The 24,282-nt window shown below is 33.0% G+C and overlaps 1 protein-coding gene across 9 annotated transcripts in view; it reads left to right on the plus strand.

The window, feature by feature from the left end:
- LOC143236916 (dual serine/threonine and tyrosine protein kinase-like) overlaps positions 1–24,282 on the plus strand; it is a 42,658-nt gene that overhangs the window by 5,993 nt on the left and 12,383 nt on the right. For 4 of the 9 annotated variants that reach the window (XR_013019799.1, XR_013019800.1, XM_076475600.1 and 1 more), the window contains exons 2-11: positions 8,242–8,441; positions 10,103–10,231; positions 11,605–11,799; positions 12,592–12,971; positions 19,226–19,524; positions 20,302–20,451; positions 21,403–21,506; positions 22,306–22,368; positions 22,935–23,165; positions 23,762–23,837. Coding sequence is in view for 7 of the 9 variants with exons in the window: in XM_076475600.1 (XP_076331715.1) it covers positions 8,242–8,441; positions 10,103–10,231; positions 11,605–11,799; positions 12,592–12,971; positions 19,226–19,524; positions 20,302–20,451; positions 21,403–21,506; positions 22,306–22,368; positions 22,935–23,165; positions 23,762–23,837 (1,827 nt within the window). In the remaining 2 variants the exon portion in view is untranslated. Of the gene's footprint in view, positions 1–8,241; positions 8,442–9,167; positions 9,216–10,102; positions 10,232–11,604; positions 11,800–12,591; positions 12,972–19,225; positions 19,525–20,301; positions 20,452–21,402; positions 21,507–22,305; positions 22,369–22,934; positions 23,166–23,761; positions 23,838–24,282 lie in introns of those variants that run through there. The other 5 variants (XM_076475595.1, XM_076475599.1, XM_076475598.1 and 2 more) reach the window with 5 other exon arrangements.

Raw genomic sequence — 24,282 nt, forward strand, 5'->3', positions numbered from 1 at the left:
TGTAAGTGTAGTAACATTTGTCGCTAAACTGGTAATTTTCTGATATTTTCTTCATTCAGATCTGAGAATTCTATGTTTCTGAATATATTTACTTCTTCTGTATCATCAGAAGTTAGGCCCGGCATGGCCAGGTGGTTAAGGTGCTCGACTCTTAATTCGAAGATCGTGAGGGCGTTATAATATGACGGTCAATCCCACTATTCGTTGGTAAAAGAGCAGCCCAACAGTTGACGGTGGGTTGTGATGACTAGCTGCCTTCCCTCTAGTCTTACACTGCTAAACTAGGGACGGTTAACGCAGATAGCCCTTGTGTAGCTTTGCGCGAAATTCAAAACAAATCAAATCATCAGAAGTCATACACCTGATAACGTAATGAATTACACAAATGTTTCAAGTACATATTACCAGCAACACAGTATCTTGGTTGTTGAATACGTTTGATCTGGAAGTTAACATAGGCACTTAATAATACTTTATTATATAAAAACTACTACCGGAGTTGTTAGGTTTGTCTCTCTGATATCCATAAACTCAGATTTATTTTTATGATTCACTATTCGTATAAACCTAACTGACTTACCTTTATTTCATAAAACTTCTTTAAACCTGAATGATTTACCTCTGCATTCTAAAACTTCCTTTAACCTAAATAATTTATCTCTGTGTTCTAAAATTCCTCTAAACTCACTGGATATTTTAATTTAAAATATGTTTTTACATTTTTAGATATCCATAATTATTTTAGATACAATACCTTCAATAATATTATAAGTTTGACCAAGTTTCAGATTCCTGATTATGGAAAGTATTAATCAAACTCATTTAATGACCTAAAGTATTGGGCGAAATTGAATTAACTGATAACGTGTCATGGCTATTAATGTCACCCTACCATATATAGTTTAAAATAGTATATATTCAGGTGTTCTGCAGCTATAGTTATGACATCCTTGCTAGCTAGAAGTAGAATGTTTGTAAACATAACAATTCCTGGAAGCTTGTGTTACTTTGGCCATATGCCTATCTACCTCAGGAAAGAGTGGTGGGCTCGCTTCAAGGGATGACACACCAACGTTTACAACTTGGTGCAAGTTTCTTCCCTACGTGTTATTTTCAATATTGTGTGCCACTTTCAGATTGGGTTTACAGTACACTGCTTTTATATCTTTTGTTTAATTTAAAAAGCATGGTATAAGATATTATTATTTCTGTTTTTATCATGTGCAGACACGAACGTAACCTGGATATGGTTTAAACGCCGATTTTTTTAATAACTCTGTCAAACTGGTTGCTATAATGATGCAACAAGTGCCCGGCTTTCAACATTTGCCAACAGACAATTTTCTACAAGTGTAAACATTTCAAGGTTAGGGAAGGAATCAAACAATATCGCTTACATATCATAATTCGAGATTTTGTTTTTTATAGTTATTACATAAGCGTGGTAGTTCTTACATTAAGCTAATTTCTTAAGTTTCATTTATTTAGATTTTAGGATATTGGTTGCAATATTATGCGTTAGTCTTTTAGCAAAGTTGCTTACTAAGTTTTTTTGTTTTGGAGTGTGGCTGTATAAATTAGTTTAAAACCGTGTTTTATTTATATATATTTTTTGATGGAGTTGTATGGAATAGTCTAAAAGTATGTTTTTTGTTGTTTGCGTTTTGGAGATGGTTGTATAAATTATATATAACCGCATTCTATTTATTTTATTTTTTGATTTGAATTTCGCGCAAAGCTACACGAGGGCTATGTGCGCAAGCCGTCCATAATTTAGCAGTGTAAGATTAGAGGGAAGGCAGCTAGTCATCGCCACCCACCGCCAACTCATGGACTACTCTCTTACTAACGAATAATGGGATTGACTGTCACATTATATCGCCCCACGGTTGAAAGGGCGAGCATATTTGGTGTGACGGGGATTCGAACCCGCGACTCTCAGATTACGAGTCGAGTGCCTTAACCACCTGGCCATGCAGGGCTTTTATTTTTTGAGAGGTGACTGTATAAATTTGTTTAAAACCATGTTTTTATTTTATTTTTGGGAGATGTCTGTATAAATTAGTATCAAACCGTGTTGACCTTGCACGTCCAGGTGGTTAAGGCACTCGACTCGTAACCGAGGGTCGTTAATTCGAATCCACGTCACATCAAATGTGCTCGCTTTCAGCCGTGGATGCGTTATAATCTGACGATCAATCCCACTATTCATTGGTAAAAGAGTGACCCAAGAGTTGGCGGTCGATGATGATGACTAGTTGCCTTCTTTCTAGTCTTACACTGCTAAATTAGGGACAGCTAGCGCACATAGCCCTCGTGTAGCTTTTGCGCGAAATTCAAAAACAAAATAAAAACCGTGTTTTGATTAAAAGTGTACGTGTGAACATGCACCGTTGCTAGGTTAGCACCATAAACAATTGAAAATTTAAGTAATCACAGCGAAGTCAGTACGGAGAAACAACTTTTGAAAAACTCATAAAATCACCAATCTTATTCTATTGCCCCCTCAGTGTCTACAGCTTAAAAACAGGTTTCGATAGCCATGGTGGACAGAACACAGAGAGCCCTTTGTATATCTTTGTGCATAATAATACCAAAAGTGTTGTACAGTTATAGAACAGTTCTCTATAGTACCCTTCTTGTATGATAGAATGCTAACCTATTACACTACCAATGACGCGGTAAAACTTACAACTGTACCACTCTTGTAGCACAGATTACTGGAGTACATTGTTTTGGTCCATATTACGATATTTATAGGAGATAATATATAATGATAACCATTTTCCTCGTAATTATTTATATGCACAACTAAACGAGTTTTAGTTTTCACTTTTTTTTAATATCACGGAGTTATTGAATAATTTCACCCATGGTTATCTGTGTTACAAAATTAATAAAGTCGTCGTATACTTCTATACCGTTCCCCACAGGTACAGTGGTAAGTCTACGAATTTACAACGCTAAAATCAGGGGTTCGATTTTCCTTAGTGGACTCAGCAGATAGCCCGCTGTGGCTTTGCTATAAGAAAACACACACACACACAGACATTTCTATTACCTGTGCTACAAAATTAATAAAACTGTCGTGTGCTTCAATTATCTGTGTTACAAAATTAATAACGTTGTCGTATACTTCTATTACCTGGGTTACAAAATTAATAATGTTATCGTGTATTTTAATTATCTATGTTACAAAATTAATAAAGTTATCGTTTTCCTCTTGCTGTATGGTAAACTTAAATGTTATTTTGTGTTTCAACCTGGCCGTACCTTGCATTAAGTGATACTGGGCTAAGTGTTTTATACTTTAACACGCATTTTTGTTAAACTGGTTTCCTGCTGAACCACCACCATTCACTTAAGTTTAATGCCTAATGTGGACTATTTTATAAAACGCGTTATGTTTTATTAAGGTCTAAAGGTAAAAGAACTAGCACTGAAAGTTGAAAGAAATGAGTACACGAGTTAAAAGTAAAACCTTGGAATTTTGCCAAAGGTCGAATGACCTATAAGTTGCAACTTTGGTTATCTTATGTCATTTTTCGCAATCTTTAGGATTCTCTGGTCATCTGATAGATGATGCAGCCAACCAACGATTAATATTTGCATCTGCTCATTGGCTCAAAAACATCACAGGAGGCTGTTTTAAAATCTCCATATTGTATTGTGTGGCAGCAAATAACACAATAGTGTTTACGATACAGACAATCTCGGCTATCAAAATCAGTAAAAACAGGGGTCGGTTTTCCAAATACCGAGTATTTCACAATTTCCATTTCTCAAAACAACATGTCAGTCATTAATGTTAAGGTACAAATAAAAAAAATAAAAAAAGGAGAAGGGTCGACGAAGCATGAACACAGCTAAATATATTGCTCGGGTGTGTGTGTGTTTTGTTATCTGCTGCGTCAATCGAGGGGAAATCAAACCACTAATTTTAGCGTTGTAAATTTGAAGATTTATCGCTATCTCACCGAGATATTACTGTTGGGAAATCCCTAGGTTTTTAAGCACCTTTTAACCAAAAATTTGATATTTTTTACAAATTTTGAATTCAAATTATCCGTGTGTGTAATTCTAAGAAATTAAACATTCATCCGAATGTATTTAAAGTATGCATGCATGATCTTATGTATATGTTTGTTGTAGCACTGTGTTGTTTTTTTTGTTTTTTTTTACTGGATTATTAGGTGAAAATAAGGCCAAATTCAGTCCACGTAACGGTAATAATTTAATATATTTCTTTCTTATTGTTAGCTACTATCACTTGTACACCGTTGTAATTTATAGGTCTAACTTTACAAATAACGTTTAAACAGAAATTGGTTTGGTTTGTTTTGAATTTTGCGCAAAGCTACACGAGGGCTATCTGCGCTAGCCGTTCCGAATTTAGCAGTATAAGGTTAGAGGGTGGGCAAATAGTCATTACCGCCAACTCGTGGGCTACTATTTTACCAACGAATAGTGATTGACCGTCGTATTATAACGCCCCCATGGTTGAAAGGGCAAGCACATTTGGTGGTACGGAGGTTTGAACCCGCGACCCTCAGATTACGAGTCGAACGCTTTTAACCACTTAGCCATGCCGAACCTCAATTATCACTGATGCAAATACTTCACTCACTAGCTGCTCGGTTTACAAACTAAAAGCAAAACACGCTGAATATATGCTTCAACTATTATCATATTTATAAGTTATTGTCAGTAGTCTTGAAATTTGTTAGATTGTCGAGTTTAAAGTTAGAAAATTCTAGGAATTGTAGGCCTACTTTTATACACTTCTAATCTTAACGTCATGTGCTTTCAAGCTAACGGTTGAATTGAAACATTGAAATTATAACTTACATAAAGCTTTTGATTTAAGCCTCCTACACGTATTGTAATTTTGTAAATAGGTCCGTGTGAAATCGATTTGAGTTTTTTTTCTTTTTTTTTTTAAGTTGAGCTTAAAGTCCGCTCATGCTAACGGAACCAAGTTTGCGTTGCATGAAAGTTTAACATGGTTATATAAACAAATTGTAAGGTCACATGTTGATAGATATATTCCGCTTCTTTGTAGCATTTTTTAACATAGAAATTCAAAGAGATCATGTAATATTCAAACATAATTATTCTTATTAGATTTTAGTAAGTGGTAAGTGTTTTTCTTATTTAGCAACCAAACCTCTCAGTGAATCTATAAAAAAACTTGCATACTTTATATTTTAAAAGATGCCCTTTTTTGTGTAAAAATGGCTTGTAAAAAAACCCTGCGTTTTTTAACCACCTAAACTAAACTTCTATTGATTTTCAAGTGTTTAAGAAGATATTTTTAAGTAACGAAATGCAAAACTTTCCCACGTTGTAGGACTCGAGTACTAACAGTTTATATTTTTATATTCAATAAGTTGGTTGAATACGGGCGAGATATCAATTCAGGTTTAATACAATAACCAACTCTGTGATTTTGAGTTCAGGTTGGAAAGTTATTTTTTTGAAACATGAGTCCGAAAACTTATATTTGTTTACCCTATGTAACGGAGTTAATGTTATATATTTATTTTAATATAAACGCTTGTTTCAGTTTAGTTTATGTGACTTGTATTGTTAAACGTGTATTGAGCAAGTCCCGTCTGTTCTCTAAATTTGGGGAAGATTCTTGAGAGTAAGAACCAATAATATATTTTACGTAAAACGTATTTTCGAACATTGTTTAACTTCCGAGACTGTCGCCTTAAAGTTTAAAAATCGACGCGCCGAGAATCAGTAATAGAATATTTTTGGTAGCTGCAGTCAGTATAGTACAAACCTCGGAAGCTATAATTGTGCTCAACGCTTATTAATCGGAAAAATGCAGATACATTGCTGGCCAAAATCTTAAGGCCAATGAACACAAAGAAAAAATATGCATTTTGTGTTGTTAGACTCAACCACTTATTTGAGTAGAGCTTCGAAAGATGAAAATAATGAAAGAGAAAATAAAAATAAAAACCTTTTTAGCATTTAATAGGAAAAATGTGAACACTGTGAAATTAGCTTAAATACTAGCTGGTCAAAAGTTTAAGACCATACTAAAAAGAAGTCCTAAACAGGGTAGGAAATGTCCAACAAGAGGTCTCAGTAGTGAGTTGCACGGCCGTCATTGCGAATAACTTCAAACATTCGCTTCGGCATGGTCAATATAAACGTTTGCAGAAGGGTGGCTGGAATTTTATTCCAAGTGAGGAAAATGGTTTTACGAAGATCATGCACTGTTTGGAATTGACGTCCATTTCTATAGACTTCCCTTGCCATCCACCCTCAAACATTTTCAATGATGTTCAGTTCGGGCGAACACACTGGATGGTCCAAAAGAATCACGTTATTCGCCATGAAAAAGCCCCTTGTCCTGCTGAAAGATCCAATCATTTCCACACAAGCGAGGGCCTTCAGTCAATAAAGATGCTCTCTCCAACATGCCAATATAGCCAAATGCTGTTTGACACCCTAGTATAACCTGAAGCTCCATTGTTTCATGGAAGGAGAAAACACTCCAGATCATGATGGAACCTCCTCCACTGTGTCTTGCAGAAAATGTCTCTGGTGGGATATCTTTATCGTGCCAGTAACGTTGGAAGCCATCTGGACCATCTAGGTTACTTTTTTTCTCATCAGAGAACTAAACCTTCGTCTACCTTTCTACGTCCCATGCTTGGTTCTTCTCAATATAGTTTAACCGAGCTGTTTCGTGGTGTGTCCTTTGAAGACGTTTACGGTTTTTAAAGCCTTTCTCTCGTAGATGCTGTCTTATTGTTCTTGAGCTGCATTTTGCGTCCGTAAGGGCCTTAATCTGGTTCGACGATCGGCCTGTGTCTTGCCGGACAACTTGTCAAATCCTCCTGCTCAACGCTGGCGAAATTTTCTTGGGTCTATTACTTGAAATTCTCGTTCCATATCCCTCAGGGTATTTTAAAACATTTGCAAGAACAGTTTTACTACGCCCAACCTCACCAGCGATGGCACGTTGAGAGAGACCTTGTTTTGCAACTCGACAATTCTGCCACGTTCAAACTCTGTCAACCTTTTAGCCTTTGCCATGTTTTTATCCAATGTAACACAGGAGATATCAGTGGGAGATGTTGACAACGCTAATGCTTGAACACAAATGACTAAATGTCGTTAGCTGTTTACCGACTAACGCTTTATTTCAGTATGGTCTTAAACTTTTGACCAGCTAGTATTTAGGCTAATTTCATAGTGTTCACATATTCCATATTAAATGCTAAAAAGTTTTTTATTTTTATTTTCCCTTTTCTTATCAGCATCTTTTGAAGCTCTACTCAAATAAGTGGTTGAGTCTAACAACGCAAATTGCATATTTTTTCTTTGTGTTCATTGGCCTTAAGATTTTGGCCAGCAGTGTATATGACCAGGAACTTTTATAGATTTCGAACATTACGAACTTTTTATCTTCAGATAATTAACTTCGTACGTTAGTATTTGTACGAGGACATTAGATATTATCATCGGATGAAAAACTTGCGAGTGCTTCAAGCCGTCAAGGGAACTGTACCTGTGTATCAACATAAAATTAATTCGCTCTCCGTGAACGTAAATAAAAGATTCAGTATTGTTTGTAAGTTTATTAACTATTGCATATAAACCATTATTTGTAATAACCGGTATTATAAATTGTATTGTTGTTTGTATATTAAAACATATTTATGTTAAGATAGAAAATTGTGTGTATCAATATTGTTGGCAAGTATCATAAATTTAATACATATCAACATTTAATTAACTTCTAAATTCAAAGTTTAGGTAATTTAAAATCGTAATACGTAACATACTTAACACCTGTGAGCCCATAAAAGCTTGTATTTTTATGGAATATTTCCTTTCTTTTCTTCAAATAATGGACTGGAAATTCTGGTTCTTCATTTGTGTTGATTAATTAATAGCTCAAATCCAAAGTAGCACAGTGGTATATCTGCAAACTTACAATTCTAGAAATCGGGTTTCAATATCTATGGTGGGTAGAGCACAGATTGCCTATTGTGTAGCTTATAATTTAAGTACAATCGAATCCACAGGTGTGTCTTCACAAGTACTATCATCTGTTGACTCCTAATGAATACAATGTAAAAGAGGTATGGATTCCAATAGTTTTGATGCAGCAAGAGCACAATATTACTGACTTACATGTAATTTTTTTAGTAACTATATTTATTCATTAAAGCAACATATTTCCTGAAAGAGGATCTATTTTTCTCTTATCAGCTGAACTAGATGCTTTTGGATTGTCACTTGAAAATAAAGAATTAGTGGAAGGGATAATCCATAAGCCTTTAGGAATTTTGATCCTCGGTGATAGCTGCTATGCCAAAGCTGGTGTTGTTAATGAATTGTTTGGACAGTCCTTACTGCCAACAGCGCACCATGGTGGAGATGCAGAAGAAGAAAATATTAATTGGAGAATGGTAAGATGCACATGTAGTTATTAACCCCTTGATTATCATAATGGATATACTGTGTACACATATGTTTTGCATCAGGTTACATTTTTATCAACATAGGTATTTTGTTTGAACATCCTGTTTTACTATATTGTAGCTCCTTAGGCTCCCGATATCACAAGCTGTTTTTTATGTTTATATTATAATGGTTGACCTAGGAACGTTTGTTTGATGGTTTCCAAAACTACATGGTCCTCCCAGTTATTATTCAACTTTAAATTTATCCATTATTCGCCTATCATTAATCATTTTCTTCTGCTTCTTGAACCATAAGTTGTTAATGTTTATACGTTTTATCTTCTCAACATAACCATGTTTTTTGTTTCCTATTTTACTGTTATTCCACAGACCAATCGTACACCTTTTGTTAATTACCAGCTCTATGCCCATTATATGATGATAACCGTTATGAAAATTACTTGTGAAATTTAAACCTAAATGAGTGTTTTTGTATATATTTTATAAATATTAATTATATTATAATAACAATATATGAATAAAGAAACTATATCCTTTTTCTATTATTTCATGAAAACAATATTTTTGTTTGTATTTGGCCATCTCTTATAATTTGCCATCGGTTGCAATGTTGGCTTATGTATTTTTATGTTATGCTTAAATGTTCTCCTAATAAAGTCTTATAGATTGAATCATGGGGAATAAACAATGAAAAACTGCAATTTACTGATTGTGATGTTAAAGACAATGGAATTTATAGTAAAGGGCAAAGTTGCCAAGGTATAATTTTTGTTTTTAAATGTTTATCACCTTTTTCGACTAAGTTTTTAAAAATATCTTATAGAGGGCGAAAAACATAAATAATAATGTATTATAGCGCTATCTATTGCATTGAAAAAAATTAAGTTTTTTTTCCCCCTTAAGGTCATTATTGTTATATAACAACCATATTTCTTTATTTTGGTATTATGTACAATGCTACACAAAGGGCTCTCTTTGCCGTGCCCACCATGGGTATCGAAACCCGTTTTATAGATGTATAAGGCCGCGGATATACCACTGTGAGGCACATCCACTTCTACTGTGACAACCAGACGTTATAATGGAATGTTAACAAATAATGCATACCTATAATGTAAAGTATCATGTCATTTTTCCCTGATATTGTAATATCCTTCAATAAACATGATGAGTTAATAATTAAAGACAGTTTTAAAAGCCCCATCTTGACTTGGAACTCAAAACTTCTGCTAGAGATAAACCATATGGCCTATTTAAATGTAACCAAAAGAGAGCTGAACTGTACTGACAAAGGGAGTTACAAACAGAAAGTGGCTTTTATTATGCATAGTAAAAGCAAGTTTTTCTCACAGAATTTCACTGCAGCACCCCTCTACTTAAAAAAAAGTAAATACAAAAACAATTTAAAAAGAATATCAAAGACACAAGCTAAAAAATGAGCTGAACCATCTTTAGATCACAAATAGATCAAGACTGACAAATTGAATGGATAAATATGCCACTCAACTTTGGTAGTTACTGAAGAAATCTCGAATTTACATATTATTTTATATGTTTTATTATGATATTTATTGTGCTGAATATCTTAAAATTATAGGTAGTTTTTCATTGCCTATACAGTTAGTGGTTTCTATTGATGTTTGCAGATTAAGTTTACCTATGGGAATCAAACAGAGATTAGTTTGGCATTGTCTGACAGTGTTGAGTTGATTAGCCATTTTACAGCTCAACAAAAACCATTACAAAGAATAGCACCAAGTGAACTGGAAATAAGAGTGAGTTTTTATAAATTGTGTTTGAAAAAATCCATGGTAGTGAGAGAGAAAAATAATAAATATTAGTTAATTTTGGCTTCAACAATCACCACAGTTTTAACTGTAGCTTCAACAAATACCATAGTTCTAACTGTAACTTCAGTAGGTACCACAGTTCTAAATGTGACTTTAATAACTACCACAGTTCTAAATGTGACTTCAACAACTACCACAGTTTTAACTGTGGCTTCAACAACTACCACAGTTTTAACTGTGGCTTCAACAACTACCACAGTTTTAACTGTGGCTTCAACAACTACCACAGTTCTAACTGTGGCTTCAACAGCCACTATAGTTCTAACTGTGGCTTCAACAGGCAATATAGTTCTAACTATGACTTCATTAACTACTGTAGTTCTAACTATGACTTCAGCAAATACCATAGTTCTAACTGTGACTTCAACAATTACCATAGTTGTAACTGTGGATTCAATAGGTACCATAGTTCTAACTATGGCTTCAACAAATACCATAGTTCTAAATATGACTTCAACTGCTAACATAGTTCTAACTCTGCCTTCAATTGGCACAATAGTTCTAAATATGGCTTCAACAACTAGCATAGTTTTAATTGTGACTTCAATAGATACCATAGTTCTAACTGTTACATCAACAGCTACCATAGTTCTAACTATGGTTCAACAAATACCATAATTCTAACTGTGCCTTAACAGCTACCATAGTACTAACAGTGGCTTCAAGAACTATCACAGTTCTAATTGTAGCTTCAACAGTTACCATAGTTCTAACTGCAGCTTTAACAAGTACTACAATTCTAACTTCTTTAAACAACTATTATACTTTTCAGTGTGGCTTCAACACCTACCGTAGCTCTAACTGTGACTTCAGTAGTTACAGTTTGTGTGAGTTTGGCCTCAATAGCTGTCCATATCTTTAATTAGTTACTAACAAGATAAAATAAGTTTGTGCTGTGTCAACAATTAATTTTGTGTATAGCATTAAATGAATAGTAAAACATTAATGTAATGGACCAATTCAAAATATATTGATAAAGGTAGATATTGTGTTGAAGTAATAATACATACAGTAATAAGATACTGTCTGTGTTTAACATATAATATATATACAGTAATAAGATACTGTGTTGGAGTGATTATACGTAGAGAAATAAAATATTGTCTGTTTATACAGTAATAAGATACTGTCTATGTTTAACATATAATAAGTATAAGTAATAAGATACTGTGTTGAAGTGATTATACGTAGAGTAATAAGATATTGTCTGTTTTTAACATATAATGCATACAGTAATAAGATACTGTTTGTGTTTAATAGATAATATATGTAGTAATAAAATGCTGTGTTTCCAACAGAATGAAAACCAAAATAATTTGACTAATAATCCAGTTGAGATAAAATTAAGACATTCACTACTTCAAGAGAATGTCCATGTCATTGTTTCTCCATCGTATGATCATGACGACTTTGAACAAGTGGTTCAGCAATGTATATCTGGAGTTACACCCATTTTCATCTACTGTTATAAAGATGAAGCACTGTCAGAAAAGGTAAAACGTCTGATACTGTAACTAACTGGTACACTAAAAGAAAATGATTTATAAGGATTTTTGTAAAACCTTTGAATCTTAAGTGTAAGGAAGCCAGTAAAAAAACACAATAAGTATGACAGCACTGAGAACTTTATCTTCACAAAATATTGTATTTTTAAAAACATTGTGAAAACTTTCTAACTTTTCAGTCTGTACTGTCCCAGCAAATAGAATTAAGAAACAAATCTTTGTAAAAGATAAATAAATTTATAAACATTAACCAATAATTGTAAGTTCAGCAGCCATTGGGACTTTAGTTTTTTAGTCATAAGAAATCCAGCAATCAACCTACACCCTAATAAGTTGTCCCAAGAATGTCAACTAGAGGGTTAACAGTTAGTTTGGTTATTAATAATTGTCAACTTCTACATTTACAAAGCTAAGCTACTGAGTCATATTTACAGACCTTGATTTTTAGGACCAGCGTCTCACGAAAATGTCTATTGACTTGTATATGCATTCCACATTCAGCAGTGAAATATTCATTTAATTTAAATATTCCTTTTTTTTAAATTCATACCATAAAGTTATCTGTTGGTCAATAGAAGACTGATAATTTGAAAATTGTAAATGGATCTTTTGGGTAAGGTGGGATGCATTTCAGGAAGAGATAAATTTATATACTCTTATTGTATAATTCACTTTTCTATCAGTTGCAATAAACATTCTTGTAATTTTCATTGTCTGACTTGCTGTGGTTACTTGGAGTAATTTATTGGTAGAAAACTAATGAATGTATTTTTGAAACAGGAAGTTGTAGACTTACTACGTTTCAAGAAGCTGGCTCCCATGGATCCAGTGTTTTTTGTCTGTTCCAAACCTTCTCCTACATGTGAACTAACAGAATCTGAACAGCATGCACGAAAGGCTCAATCATCCAGTCACAGACGATGTCGTCGTTATTCGTGCCAGGAGTACTATACTTCACATCATTTTCAGAATGGCCGTAGAAGAGGTGAATCTGTAGGTTCAAGGTTTTACAATGCCCCTCTATCTGTGTATCAACAGTTGTGTGCTTTGGGGTTTTTAAATCCCTTACCACCCAGAGCCAGAATAAAAACATATAAGTCATACAGTGATGGAGATGAGTTGCAAAGTGAATTAGTGGAAAACTTTGAAAACTTTCCAAGGTCTGCGACTATGTGTTACATATTTACAATTTCAAATTTATGATACTTATAACATGTAATGTTAAACACATATTATCTCAGGTATTTTAACATATAAATGTGGATAGAGTAAATTAAACATGACCATACAAGCTTCAGATTTTTTAATACTTACATAATATAAAGTTAAATCCTGAAACAATAGTGAGAGTAAAACTTTAGAATTCTCTACTGTATGAAGTTGTTTTATATCGTTTTGTACATGTGTATTAATACTCTATTCAACTAGTTTATATGATCTGTCATGCAGATCATTCACTACTTTATTCAACTAGTTTATATGTACTGTCATACAGATGTTTCACAACTTTATTCAACTAGTTTATATGTACTGTCATACAGATGTTTCACAACTTTATTCAACTAGTGTATATGTATACTGTGATACAGATGTTTCACAACTTTATTCAACTAGTTTATATGTACTGTCATACAGATGTTTCACAACTTTATTCAACTAGTTTATATGTACTGTCATACAGATGTTTCACAACTTTATTCAACTAGTTTATATGTACTGTCTTTATTCAATATATATACTGTTATACAGAACAAGTTCAAAGTTTAATGGAGTCATGAAGCATCTGTATTCAACTAGTTTATATGTACTGTCATACATATGTTTTCAAATAGTTGGATAAGTGAGTTCAATAATGGAGTGAAGCATCTGTATCACAGTATATATTTCAAATAGTTGGATAAGTGAGTGAAACATCTGTGCCACAGTATATATCTAAGCTAGTTTGGTAAGGGGGCAAAACACCGTATCACAGTGTATATATACATTAACTAGTTCAATAATGGAATGTAACATTTGTATGACAGTATATATACACACTGTTTGGATAAGGGCATGTAACATCTGTATCAGAGTATATATATATCAACTAGTTGGATAATGGAGTGAAACATGTATGACAATATATATATCAACTAGTTGGTTAAAGGAGTGAAACATCTGTATCACAGTATACATATACACTAGTTGAATAAAGTAGTGAAATATCTGTATGACAGTACATATAAACTAGTTGAATAAAGGAGTGAAATGCCTGTATGACAGTAGATATAAACTAGTTGAATAAAGGAGTGCAACATCCATATCATAGTATATATATATATATAAACTAGTTGAATAAAAAAGTAAAACATCCGTATGATACTATACATAACCTAGGTGGATAAAGGAGTGAAACATCTGTGTCACAGTATATATATATATATATATACAAATTAGTTCAATAATGGAACAAAACATGTACATAACATATATATATAAACTATTTTGATAAGGGTGTGAAACATCTGTATGACAGTGTATATACACATGAACTACTTAAATTGTGGAGTGGCACATCTGCATGACAGTATATATAAACTGTTTGGATTAAGGCATGTAGCATCTGTATCACTATAGATATATAAACTAGATGAATAAGAGAGTAAAACACCTGCATCAGATTATATTTATAAACTAGTTTGATAAGGGCATGAAACATTTGTATGAAAGTATATATGTATATATATATATATATATATATATAATCTAGTTGGATAAGGGAGTGAAACATTTCTATTACAGTATACATATAAACTAGTTGGATAATGAAGTGATACAGATAGGGAGTGAAACTTGTATGATAGTATATATAAACTATTTGGATAAGGGCATGAAACATCTGTATCACAGTATATATATATATATATAAGGGAGCCAAACGTCTGTATAAAATTATCTACTTTAATTAGATGGATAAGGGAGTGAAACATCTGTATCACACTATATATATAAACCAGTTGGATGAGGTAGTGAAACGTGTATCACAATAGATATATAAACTAGATGAACAAGGGAGTGAAGCATCTGTATAACGGTATATATATATATATATATATATATATATATATATATATATATATATATATATAAACTAGAAGGATAAAGGGTGAAACATCTATATCACAGTGTATATAAACTATTTGGATAAGGGCATGAAACATCTGCATGACAGTGAATATAAACTAGTTGGATAAAGGAGTGAAACACCTGTATGGCAGTACACACAAAGTAATTGAATAAAGGAGTGAAACATCCATGATAACAGATATATAAAAATTGTTGAATAATGGAGTGAAACATCCATATCACAGTATATATAAAACTAGTTTGATAATGGAGTGAATCAGTACATGTAAACTATGTGTGTGTGTGTGTATATATATATATATACACAATGAGATAGTTTATATGCACTATCATACAGGTGTTTCACTCCTTTATTTAAATAGCTTATATGTACTGTCATACAGATAACTTACTCCATTATTGAACTAGTTTTTATATATACCATGATATGAATGTTTCACTCCCTTTTTCAACTAGTTCATGTGTATTATCATACAGATGTTACACTCCTTTATCCAACTACTATATTTACTCTCATAGAGATGTTTCACTCCTTTATTCAGCTAATTTATATATATGCTGTGATATGTATGTTTCACTTCTTTATTCAACTAGTTTATATGCATAATCATGCAGACATTTCACTGATTTATTCAACCAGTTTATATATACTATGATACAGATGTTTCACTCCTTTATCCCCTCAGTGTGGATTCCTGTTCATGGTGAGGGGACCTCCCATGGAATGTTCTATTCTTACAGTTTACCTCCACTGGGATCTAAACATCCACCCACATGTTTGCTGTGCATGGTGACCCATGAAGGAGAGTTGAGGATTCTCATGGTTGAGGGGTCTAACCCTACCACATCACTTTGGCCTTCAATTCCTGTAGTCAGATGGAGTTTGGGTGGCACCCTTGGGTTAATCGGCTGCCCCACATGGGCTATAGTCAACCTAGTACCAGTGTTGGATGTTCTCAACAGATGTTATGGATATTGTATCTGATACTGGTATTTGGGTATAGTGCTCACGTAACCCTGGTGTTGCTGCAGTGTCCTTGTTTATCATTGTAGTGCATCCTTTCGTAGGGCTCCATGGTGGTTGGGGTCAGTGGGCACCACAATATTCCTTTTTCTATTATGTATCCTGTAAATAAAAACTTAAATAAAATTGTAAAATATAGTCCATGGGTAGATGACCACCTCTTGAAGTTTCTGAGCAGCAGTTTCTGTACCGCTTGTTGTACCTCATTTTCTTATCCTATATTCTCTTTCAGACAAAACTATAGGGCAGATGTCTCCAAAGTCAGTAAAGAAGCTTCAATTTGTTGACATATTGGTAGAAACATCCACATCTCAATACAGTGAACTCCTCTTGCATTCAAAGGCAATTGGGGATATACCTATTGAAGTTACACCTCATACCACTTTGAATTCATCATGAGGAGTTATTGTGAGCGAGGTTTGAAGAAAATCCCCAAGTCAGAGATTCTTGCTGGTTCCTCCACTCAAGGAGTTTCTGCAGTGAGGAGTATCTCCACTCGCAAAGATGGAATTATGATGCTGATCAATATCCTTGTCCTCATATTTACATCACCATGTTCACCTGCCACCATCAAGGCAGGTTATCTTAATTGCAGAGTATGGTCATACGTTCCAAACCCTCTCTGATGTTTCTTGTATCAGTGGTTTGGTCACTCAAAGACGTTATGTCATGATTCCTTGTTATGGCAAGGACCATCTATGCATCAATTGCAATGGCTCTCACTGGTCTACTTGTTGCATGGTGGAAAAAGGACCATGATGCCTATGCTTAAAAGTGTGAAACAGTCCCTCATTGCATCAATTGCAATGTCTTTTGACCTCCTCAACTTCAACACCACTGGTCCAAGATCCACTTTGGTTTTCATTCTTGATACATCTTCCTAAATTCTTGTCCTCAGTCATTGGAATCCCCTTTCAACAGCAAAGATCTGCCCAATCAACCCAGGGCAGGATCTATGGAAGTCAGTAGACCTTCCTCGAATAAGGACAGTAAGGAAAAAAGGTGTGGTTGTAAACAGAAGGGTACTCCACCTCAGTTTGCCTACATGTAAATAAAATGGCCACTTTGATACAATGTCGAGGTTTACGCTCTAATCTGGATCAAAACATTGATTGCTTCCTTCCATCCTGTGTGTCTTTCCTTACAGGAAACATTTCTGAAACCTGCTGATACAGTCACTTTTCAGCAGTTTTCTTTGTACAGGAATGACAGGCTGTGTGATGGATGAGTGCATGGATGGGTGACACTGTTGGTTGATCAACATGTGCCCACCCTGTCTTTGCCATTTGACACAACCTTGGAGACCGTAGCCATCCGTGTTTCCTTGGGTCATACCATCACTGTTTGTTCTCTCTACCTGTCACCTGGAGAGTCATATGATCAATAAGACCTCGATGGTCTCATGGAACAGTTGTCCTTTCTCTTTTTAATCCTGGGGGACTTTAATGGACATCATCCCTCTGGAGAAGTGCTGATATTCATAGGAGGGATCGCTCTGTACAGTGAATGCTCTCTGAACACAAATTTTCTCTTTTCAATACTAGTTCTTCTACTTATTTTCATGCACCTAGTCAGTCCTTTACTGCTATTGATCTCTCAGTTTGCTCCCCTTTACTACTTATCCATTTTTCATGGAGGGATTACAATAATCCATGATGCAGTGATTATTTTCCTATAATTTTGATAGAGACTACCCATGGGTGATGCCACCCGACCTGCGTGCTTTGGTGAAAGCTGAGTCAAGCAAACTGGTCCTCTTTTACTGCTGTCACAGAACTTCATCCTGCCATTGTCTGTAAGCCATCAATAGATGACTGTGTGGCAACAGTCACTGACTGTATTATACAAGCAGCTGCTCAGTGTATTCCTAAAACCTCAACTCGTTTTCCACGATATCCTCATCCGTAGTGGAATCCTGCCTGCCACATGTTTTTGGTGATGGTGACACTGTCCACATTGGAAATGTTTTTAGTTTTTTAAAGGCCATTAATCTTTTTAATGCTATATAAGTGTTTTAATTTATGCATTAGACATTTATTTCAATGCAATTCCCTTTAAAGAATCAAAGTCTATCTAGTTTGATTTGAAATTAGAAAATGGCCTTACCATTAAATAACTCAGAATCAGGACTGGAAAGGCCAACTTAAGGTGACTAATGGTGGTTTTTGAACTTAGCTGTTGGTCTTTCTGGCAAGTCATAATAATTACAATTATGCTAAAGAATGTCCTTTACAACTTGTATTGCTGTAGTTTTCCTCTTACCACTGTAGACTAGATGTAAACATTGGTTTTATGCTATTTATGTTTATTTTTTAACTTTGTTTTGTTTTACCTTAATTTTCTTTTGTGAATTTTACTAAATTTACTTTAATTTTAACTTTTTACCTGATGTTTGGCACAGATAGCCTATCTGCTTTGTGCCATAAAACACCAAACCAACCAACCAATCACTTCTTTATTAAACTAGTTTATATGCATTATTATACAGATGTTTCACTGATTTATTCAACTAGTTTATATTTACTGTCATACAGATGTTTCACCCCTTTATTCAGCTAGTTAATACATATACTGTAATATGGATGTTTCACTCCCTTATTCAAGTAGTTTATACGCATTATGATACAGATGTTTTACTGATTTATTCAACTAGTTTATATGTACTATTATACAGATGGTTCGCTACTTTACTAAACTAATTTATATATGTATATATACTGTGATAGAGATGTTTTACTTTGTAATCCACCTAGTTTATATATACTGTGATACAGATGTTTCACTCCTTTATTCAACTAGTTAATATATATACTGTGATATGGATGTTTCACTCCTTTATTCAAGTAGTTTATATACATACTGAGATATGGATATTTCACTGTTTATTCAACTGGTTCATATGTACTGTCATACAAATGCTTATTTCTTTTATTGCACTGTCATATATATGTTTCACTCATTTATCCAACTAGCTTATATATACATACTGTCATACAGATGTTTCACTACTTTATTCAACCAGTTTATATGTACTGTCATACATTTGTTCCAATACTTTTTTCAACGTTTATATATACTGTGATACAGATGTTTCACTCCCTTATTGAACTAGTTTATATATCGTGTCATACAGATGTTTCACTCTCTTGTCCAACTTACTTATATGTGATGCCATGTTATATTATATATGTGATGCCATGCTATATTATATATGAGCTAAATTACAATGTTTTGCTGCTTCAACATTTCTATTTCTATTTTCAGCATCCTGTTATTTGTTCGCCATATTTTACAGTTTCTTCTAGTGAAAGCAAACTCCTTGTTAAATGAAGCCCACAACAACTGTCTTCGGACATTCATTCTTTCAGCATTTGATATGACAAGAGATCTGTTAATAACTCCCAAAAGATTAGAGTATGCTCGTAAACAAGAAAGTGAGCTCTATTTATCCTTGATTGCTGTAGCTAGCAAGAAACAAGAAGAGATAAGAGGATTGATAGTGGCTACAGTCTGTGAAATGAAGGAAGTACTAATACAACAGGCTTTTAATTGGGAGTTCCAGAGTAAGATAAGTTTAGAAATTAAATTGAAATAATTTATTGTTAAGATGCAGCAAGAACATTTTTGTAAAACGTAAGATATTTATTTTACTTAATGACTATTCTTTGTGTAACAGCATAAGGCTGTGTTCTGGGAGATGTTTTTTTTTAAGAAAGAAATAATAATGCTCTAAAGAAAAAATAGATATAAATTTTTTGCCATCATTTCTTACATTTTTTAACTAATTAAATTTTATCCTACAGTTTTATGACTTATAGCCAGAATAATATTTAATTGGTGTAGACGTTATGCTTTATATATCAGAGCTAAAATCCTCCAGCTCTTAAAGGGTACTTTTACTAAGTCTAATAAAAAAGAAAGTAAAGCAATATGGACTTTAGAAGATGACTCTCTGACACTTGTATATAATTCTAATGTTCCAAAAATATTGGAATATGTTACTTGAAGCTTCATTTGGGGTGAATCAATGACAAGCAACAAAACCTAATTAACTGGAGATACAGTATCTGTTCCACTGTGACTGCTGAAGTGCTGTTGTCAACTATAAAAATGGTTCCACTATTCCAGAATGTAGAAAACAGTGGGAAATTATCTCCAAATTTTAAAAATTATTTGAGGAGAGAAGTTCCCCAAATTGCCTTTCTTAATGGAGAGCTTAAGTATTTGTTACTAAGCTTCTGAACCTCTCAAGTTACTAATACACACCTTTCACATTTTATAGAATGATTGGAATACTAAACTGTATATGTAACACAAAATCTTAATGTATTGTTTTGCAGGTCTTTGTACTTGTGAAACGGAGAAAGTTTCTAACCAAAACCTTCAAATTTGTACAACAGAAATTCAGCAATTTATATTAGATTCTTTAAATAGAGCAATTGTTGAGAAATTGGTTGGATCATTGAGTTGCCTTCAGGACAGTTATATTGGTTAGTATATTTCTTGATACCATGAGTATAACATAGTAACCTAATATCATATCTAGAATAACATTTTTATGTCCTGTAATATAGTATAACATGGTAATATTCTGATCAGATGTAGTATAACATGATTATATTCAGTAGCCCACATTTGATATAATGTTATCTTATTTTATACCAGATCTGGTATAATATGTTAATATTCTGTACCAAATCTGGTATAATACATTAATATTCTGTACCAGATACGATATAATATAGAAATGCTTTACATGCTTAAAGTATGACTGTTTTAATTGGATAGCAGTCACTGTTATATTAAGTAGCCTATAAAGAAACACCTGTTGTAAGTTAGTTTTCATTTTGTTTTTTTTACTGGGTTCTAATTACTAGCAAGTTTATACCCTGTGTTTCTGCTGCCATATTAAAGTTTTTCTCCATTGGCATCATGGGAGAAAAACTGTGTGATCAAATAGGGTCTACTTGTGGTAGCAGAACACATGAATTTGTGTCATACAAAAACATTAGTGACCTGCAAAAAAGTAAAAATATTTTTTATCCCACATTAGCTACCTAAGCTACAAGTCTGTAGTAATGAATCAAAATCATGTACTGTAGTCATTAAGTTATGATTTAATGTATGAAATATTTTGCACTAAGTATATTTCTTTATACATCAAAACTATTATGGTACAGTTGATTAAAAACGTTTAGTAGTTTAATTTTAAATATTTCTCTTTGTACAAAACAATTCAATAAATGTATGGGTGTCACAATAGTTATGTTTCAGTTTATATAATGTGCTGCACAAAAGATTCAAGTGCTTAGAACTCATGTGAATTTCAACAAAGCATCTCACTTCTCTTAATATATCCAGTAAAACCAAAACTTTGTTGATCATACGTTCTAGGTTGATTATAAAATTGGTGTATGAGTTTAATCCAGTTTTAATTCTAGGTACTCTGGAACGCTGCCTTGTTAGTTTAGAAAAACTTTACCAAGATGAAAGTTCTTGTCTAGCAAGTAGTTCACTTCGACAAATTCTCAATGCAGCATATCAGGTTATGACAATATCTTATTTTTTCATCCTTTTTAAAAAATTAAATGCCTCAAGATGTTAGAAACTTTAATCAGTTTTATTTATAAGTTTTATGTTACTAAGACTTTTTAGAATAAAACTTATGTTTTTGTTTACATTTTATAGTCTCTTTTATTTTTAATAAAAAGATAGCTAACCACAAATAACGAAGTCTGACTAAGTCAAGGAGTTAGTGGAAAATTGTTTCTTAGAAGATAAGAACACATTACATAAAATATAGTTCTCTTTCATAGATACATAAACACTTGTATGGTATTTAAAATAGGAATCTGGTGATGACTGGCATCAAATTACTGACATTACATGAGAGTTTCTTGTTTCATCTGAAATAGTCACCCATACATGCATAATCACTGTTCAGTATTCACATTCGACTGTCTGTGCTCACTGAACTTCTACTCATTCACAGATAACTGTACCAACATCTGTTTCAGTGCAATAACTTTCTAGTGACCTAGGCTGCATCTTAATTATTTAGGCTTAATAATATGGAATGTTTATACACATTAGAAAACGTTTAAAGAGAGAATAATCAAAAGAAGTTGAGGGTACATTTTATTTTCTGTGTTGTTTGATTACAACTTATTGTTTGCTTTTATAATCTCATTTATGCCAGTTACATTTATCAATGACAAAAATATACCATTTGTAGATTAGTTGCAAATTAAAAAAGTTGAAACTTAAGTACAATTGTATTATAATAGTTTTTGTGTCAAGTTTGTTTTTCTTATAGTAATGTCTTGTAATGGTTTTATTGATAGGTTGATGTCACATTCAATGCTAGTGCCTCTCTTCTTCATGTTGTCTTATCCAAGATGAAACAGGTGAGTAACTATTGTAAACCTACTAAGTAGCACAAATGACATTAGATGTTTTAACAATAAAAACAATATGTAACAAGTGAGAGACTGTTGTAAACCTGCTGATTAGCACATTATTCTTGATGACAAGAAACCCACTTGAAGTAAAAATATATCTTGGAATGGCTGGTATGGGTATTGACACTTTTACTAATAAAGCTGTAACCTTGATGAGTAGCTCAAGTGATATTAGACCTTTTAACTGGAACAAGACGACACGTGGTTTTCAACATTTATTAAAATTATATAAAATGTGTAACAGATGAATAACTTTAGTTGTTCTACAATTATTATTAAAATACTTTGCCATTGTAAATCATATAAAGTTTATTGTTTAACAGAAGACGAAATTGCTTGTCAATTATAACTTTGTGTAAATAATTATTTGGATACAAAACCCAACATTTTTACCATTGATAAGGCCTATTCTTGGGATTCTCATTCAAGCGATATGATTAGAATAGAACTAGTTATGCCCCAAAATGTATAAAAAAAACATATCAAACAAACCATCAGTTTATATCCCATAGATGTTTCAGAATGCATCTTGGAAAATAACTCCAAAGATTGACTGTGAATGGAAGAAGTGTGTGGCTAGAGTTTTACTTGATAGTATTAGTGAGACACGCCTTGCTCGGTCAATTTGTTACCATTTCTGTGAAAGGGTGAAGAAATCACACAACCAGTTTTTGACTGCCATTCAGAAACTTGAGGAATTACATCTGGGGAGACTGCAGTACACAGAAGAACAAAAACTAAAGGTACCTGAATCCTTTTTACAAATCCTACTGGTTTCAACAAGTACATTATTTGGTAAATTTCACTTACAAGGCTTTTGTCAACCTTACTTCAATAGTGTTTAGAAAGTTGATTAATTTTTGATGGTCACAAATGTTCTAATGTGTACAGAACTAAGAACTTTTAACCTAATCATATTATATTGTACTAAATTAAATTACAAAATTAGTTTATAAAATTTCAGTCCATTTCACAAGGTTTTTTTTTAAAGATTATGAAGGATTAATTTTCTTATATATTTCTTTGTAAATAGAAAATAGGTGTGTAATTTAGAAGCTTTTCCACTTGTCATTATGAACAGTAGATATATCTTTGATAATTTTTAATACTTGTACTCTAAACAAAGAAGGTAACACAATGATTAACTTATGTTTCAAATGCATGTTTGTTTTTTATTTTAAAGAAATATCGAAAAATTTTATATTAATTCAGGAATCATTTTTAGTGAAAAAAAACATATTTTGCCATAAAAACTTCCTTATAGAGTTGAACAGTACACAAGGCTTACTTTTTAAACTATGATTATTTCTTAATTAATTCCATTGTTATAATTTTTCAGGTACGAAAAACATTTGCACCAAAAATGGCAAGATGTGCATTGGAAAGTAACTCCCTCATGGATGTAGTTTTATTTGGTAAGTGCACACACAAAGTTGTTTGTGTTGTTTTTGGGGTATTCCATGTTAATTATTATATGCATCTATCCTCTTAGAAGAGGACTGTAGCTCAAAATAAATTTATATCACTAAACTTTAAAAGGTAAATAATGTACTTTGGGATATAAATGTACAAACAGCCAGGTAACATAACTTGATGTACATGTTTTACAAACAGGTTGGTAACACAACTTGGGATGTAGATGTTGTACAAATAGCTGGGTAATGTAACTTGAGATGTTGCACAAACAGCTGGGTAATGTAACTTGGGATGTAGATGTTGTACAAACAGGTGGGTAACATAACTTGGGATATAGATATTGTACAAGTACACAAGATATAAACAAGCAGTTTTTAAGGTTATGAGTGAATGTGTAAAGGAAAATTTATATTTAAGTTTTCATTTCTGTTTCAATGGCAAACA

The sequence above is a fragment of the Tachypleus tridentatus genome, chromosome 13 (assembly GCF_004210375.1).
Source record: "Tachypleus tridentatus isolate NWPU-2018 chromosome 13, ASM421037v1, whole genome shotgun sequence".
NCBI lineage: Eukaryota > Metazoa > Arthropoda > Merostomata > Xiphosura > Limulidae > Tachypleus > Tachypleus tridentatus.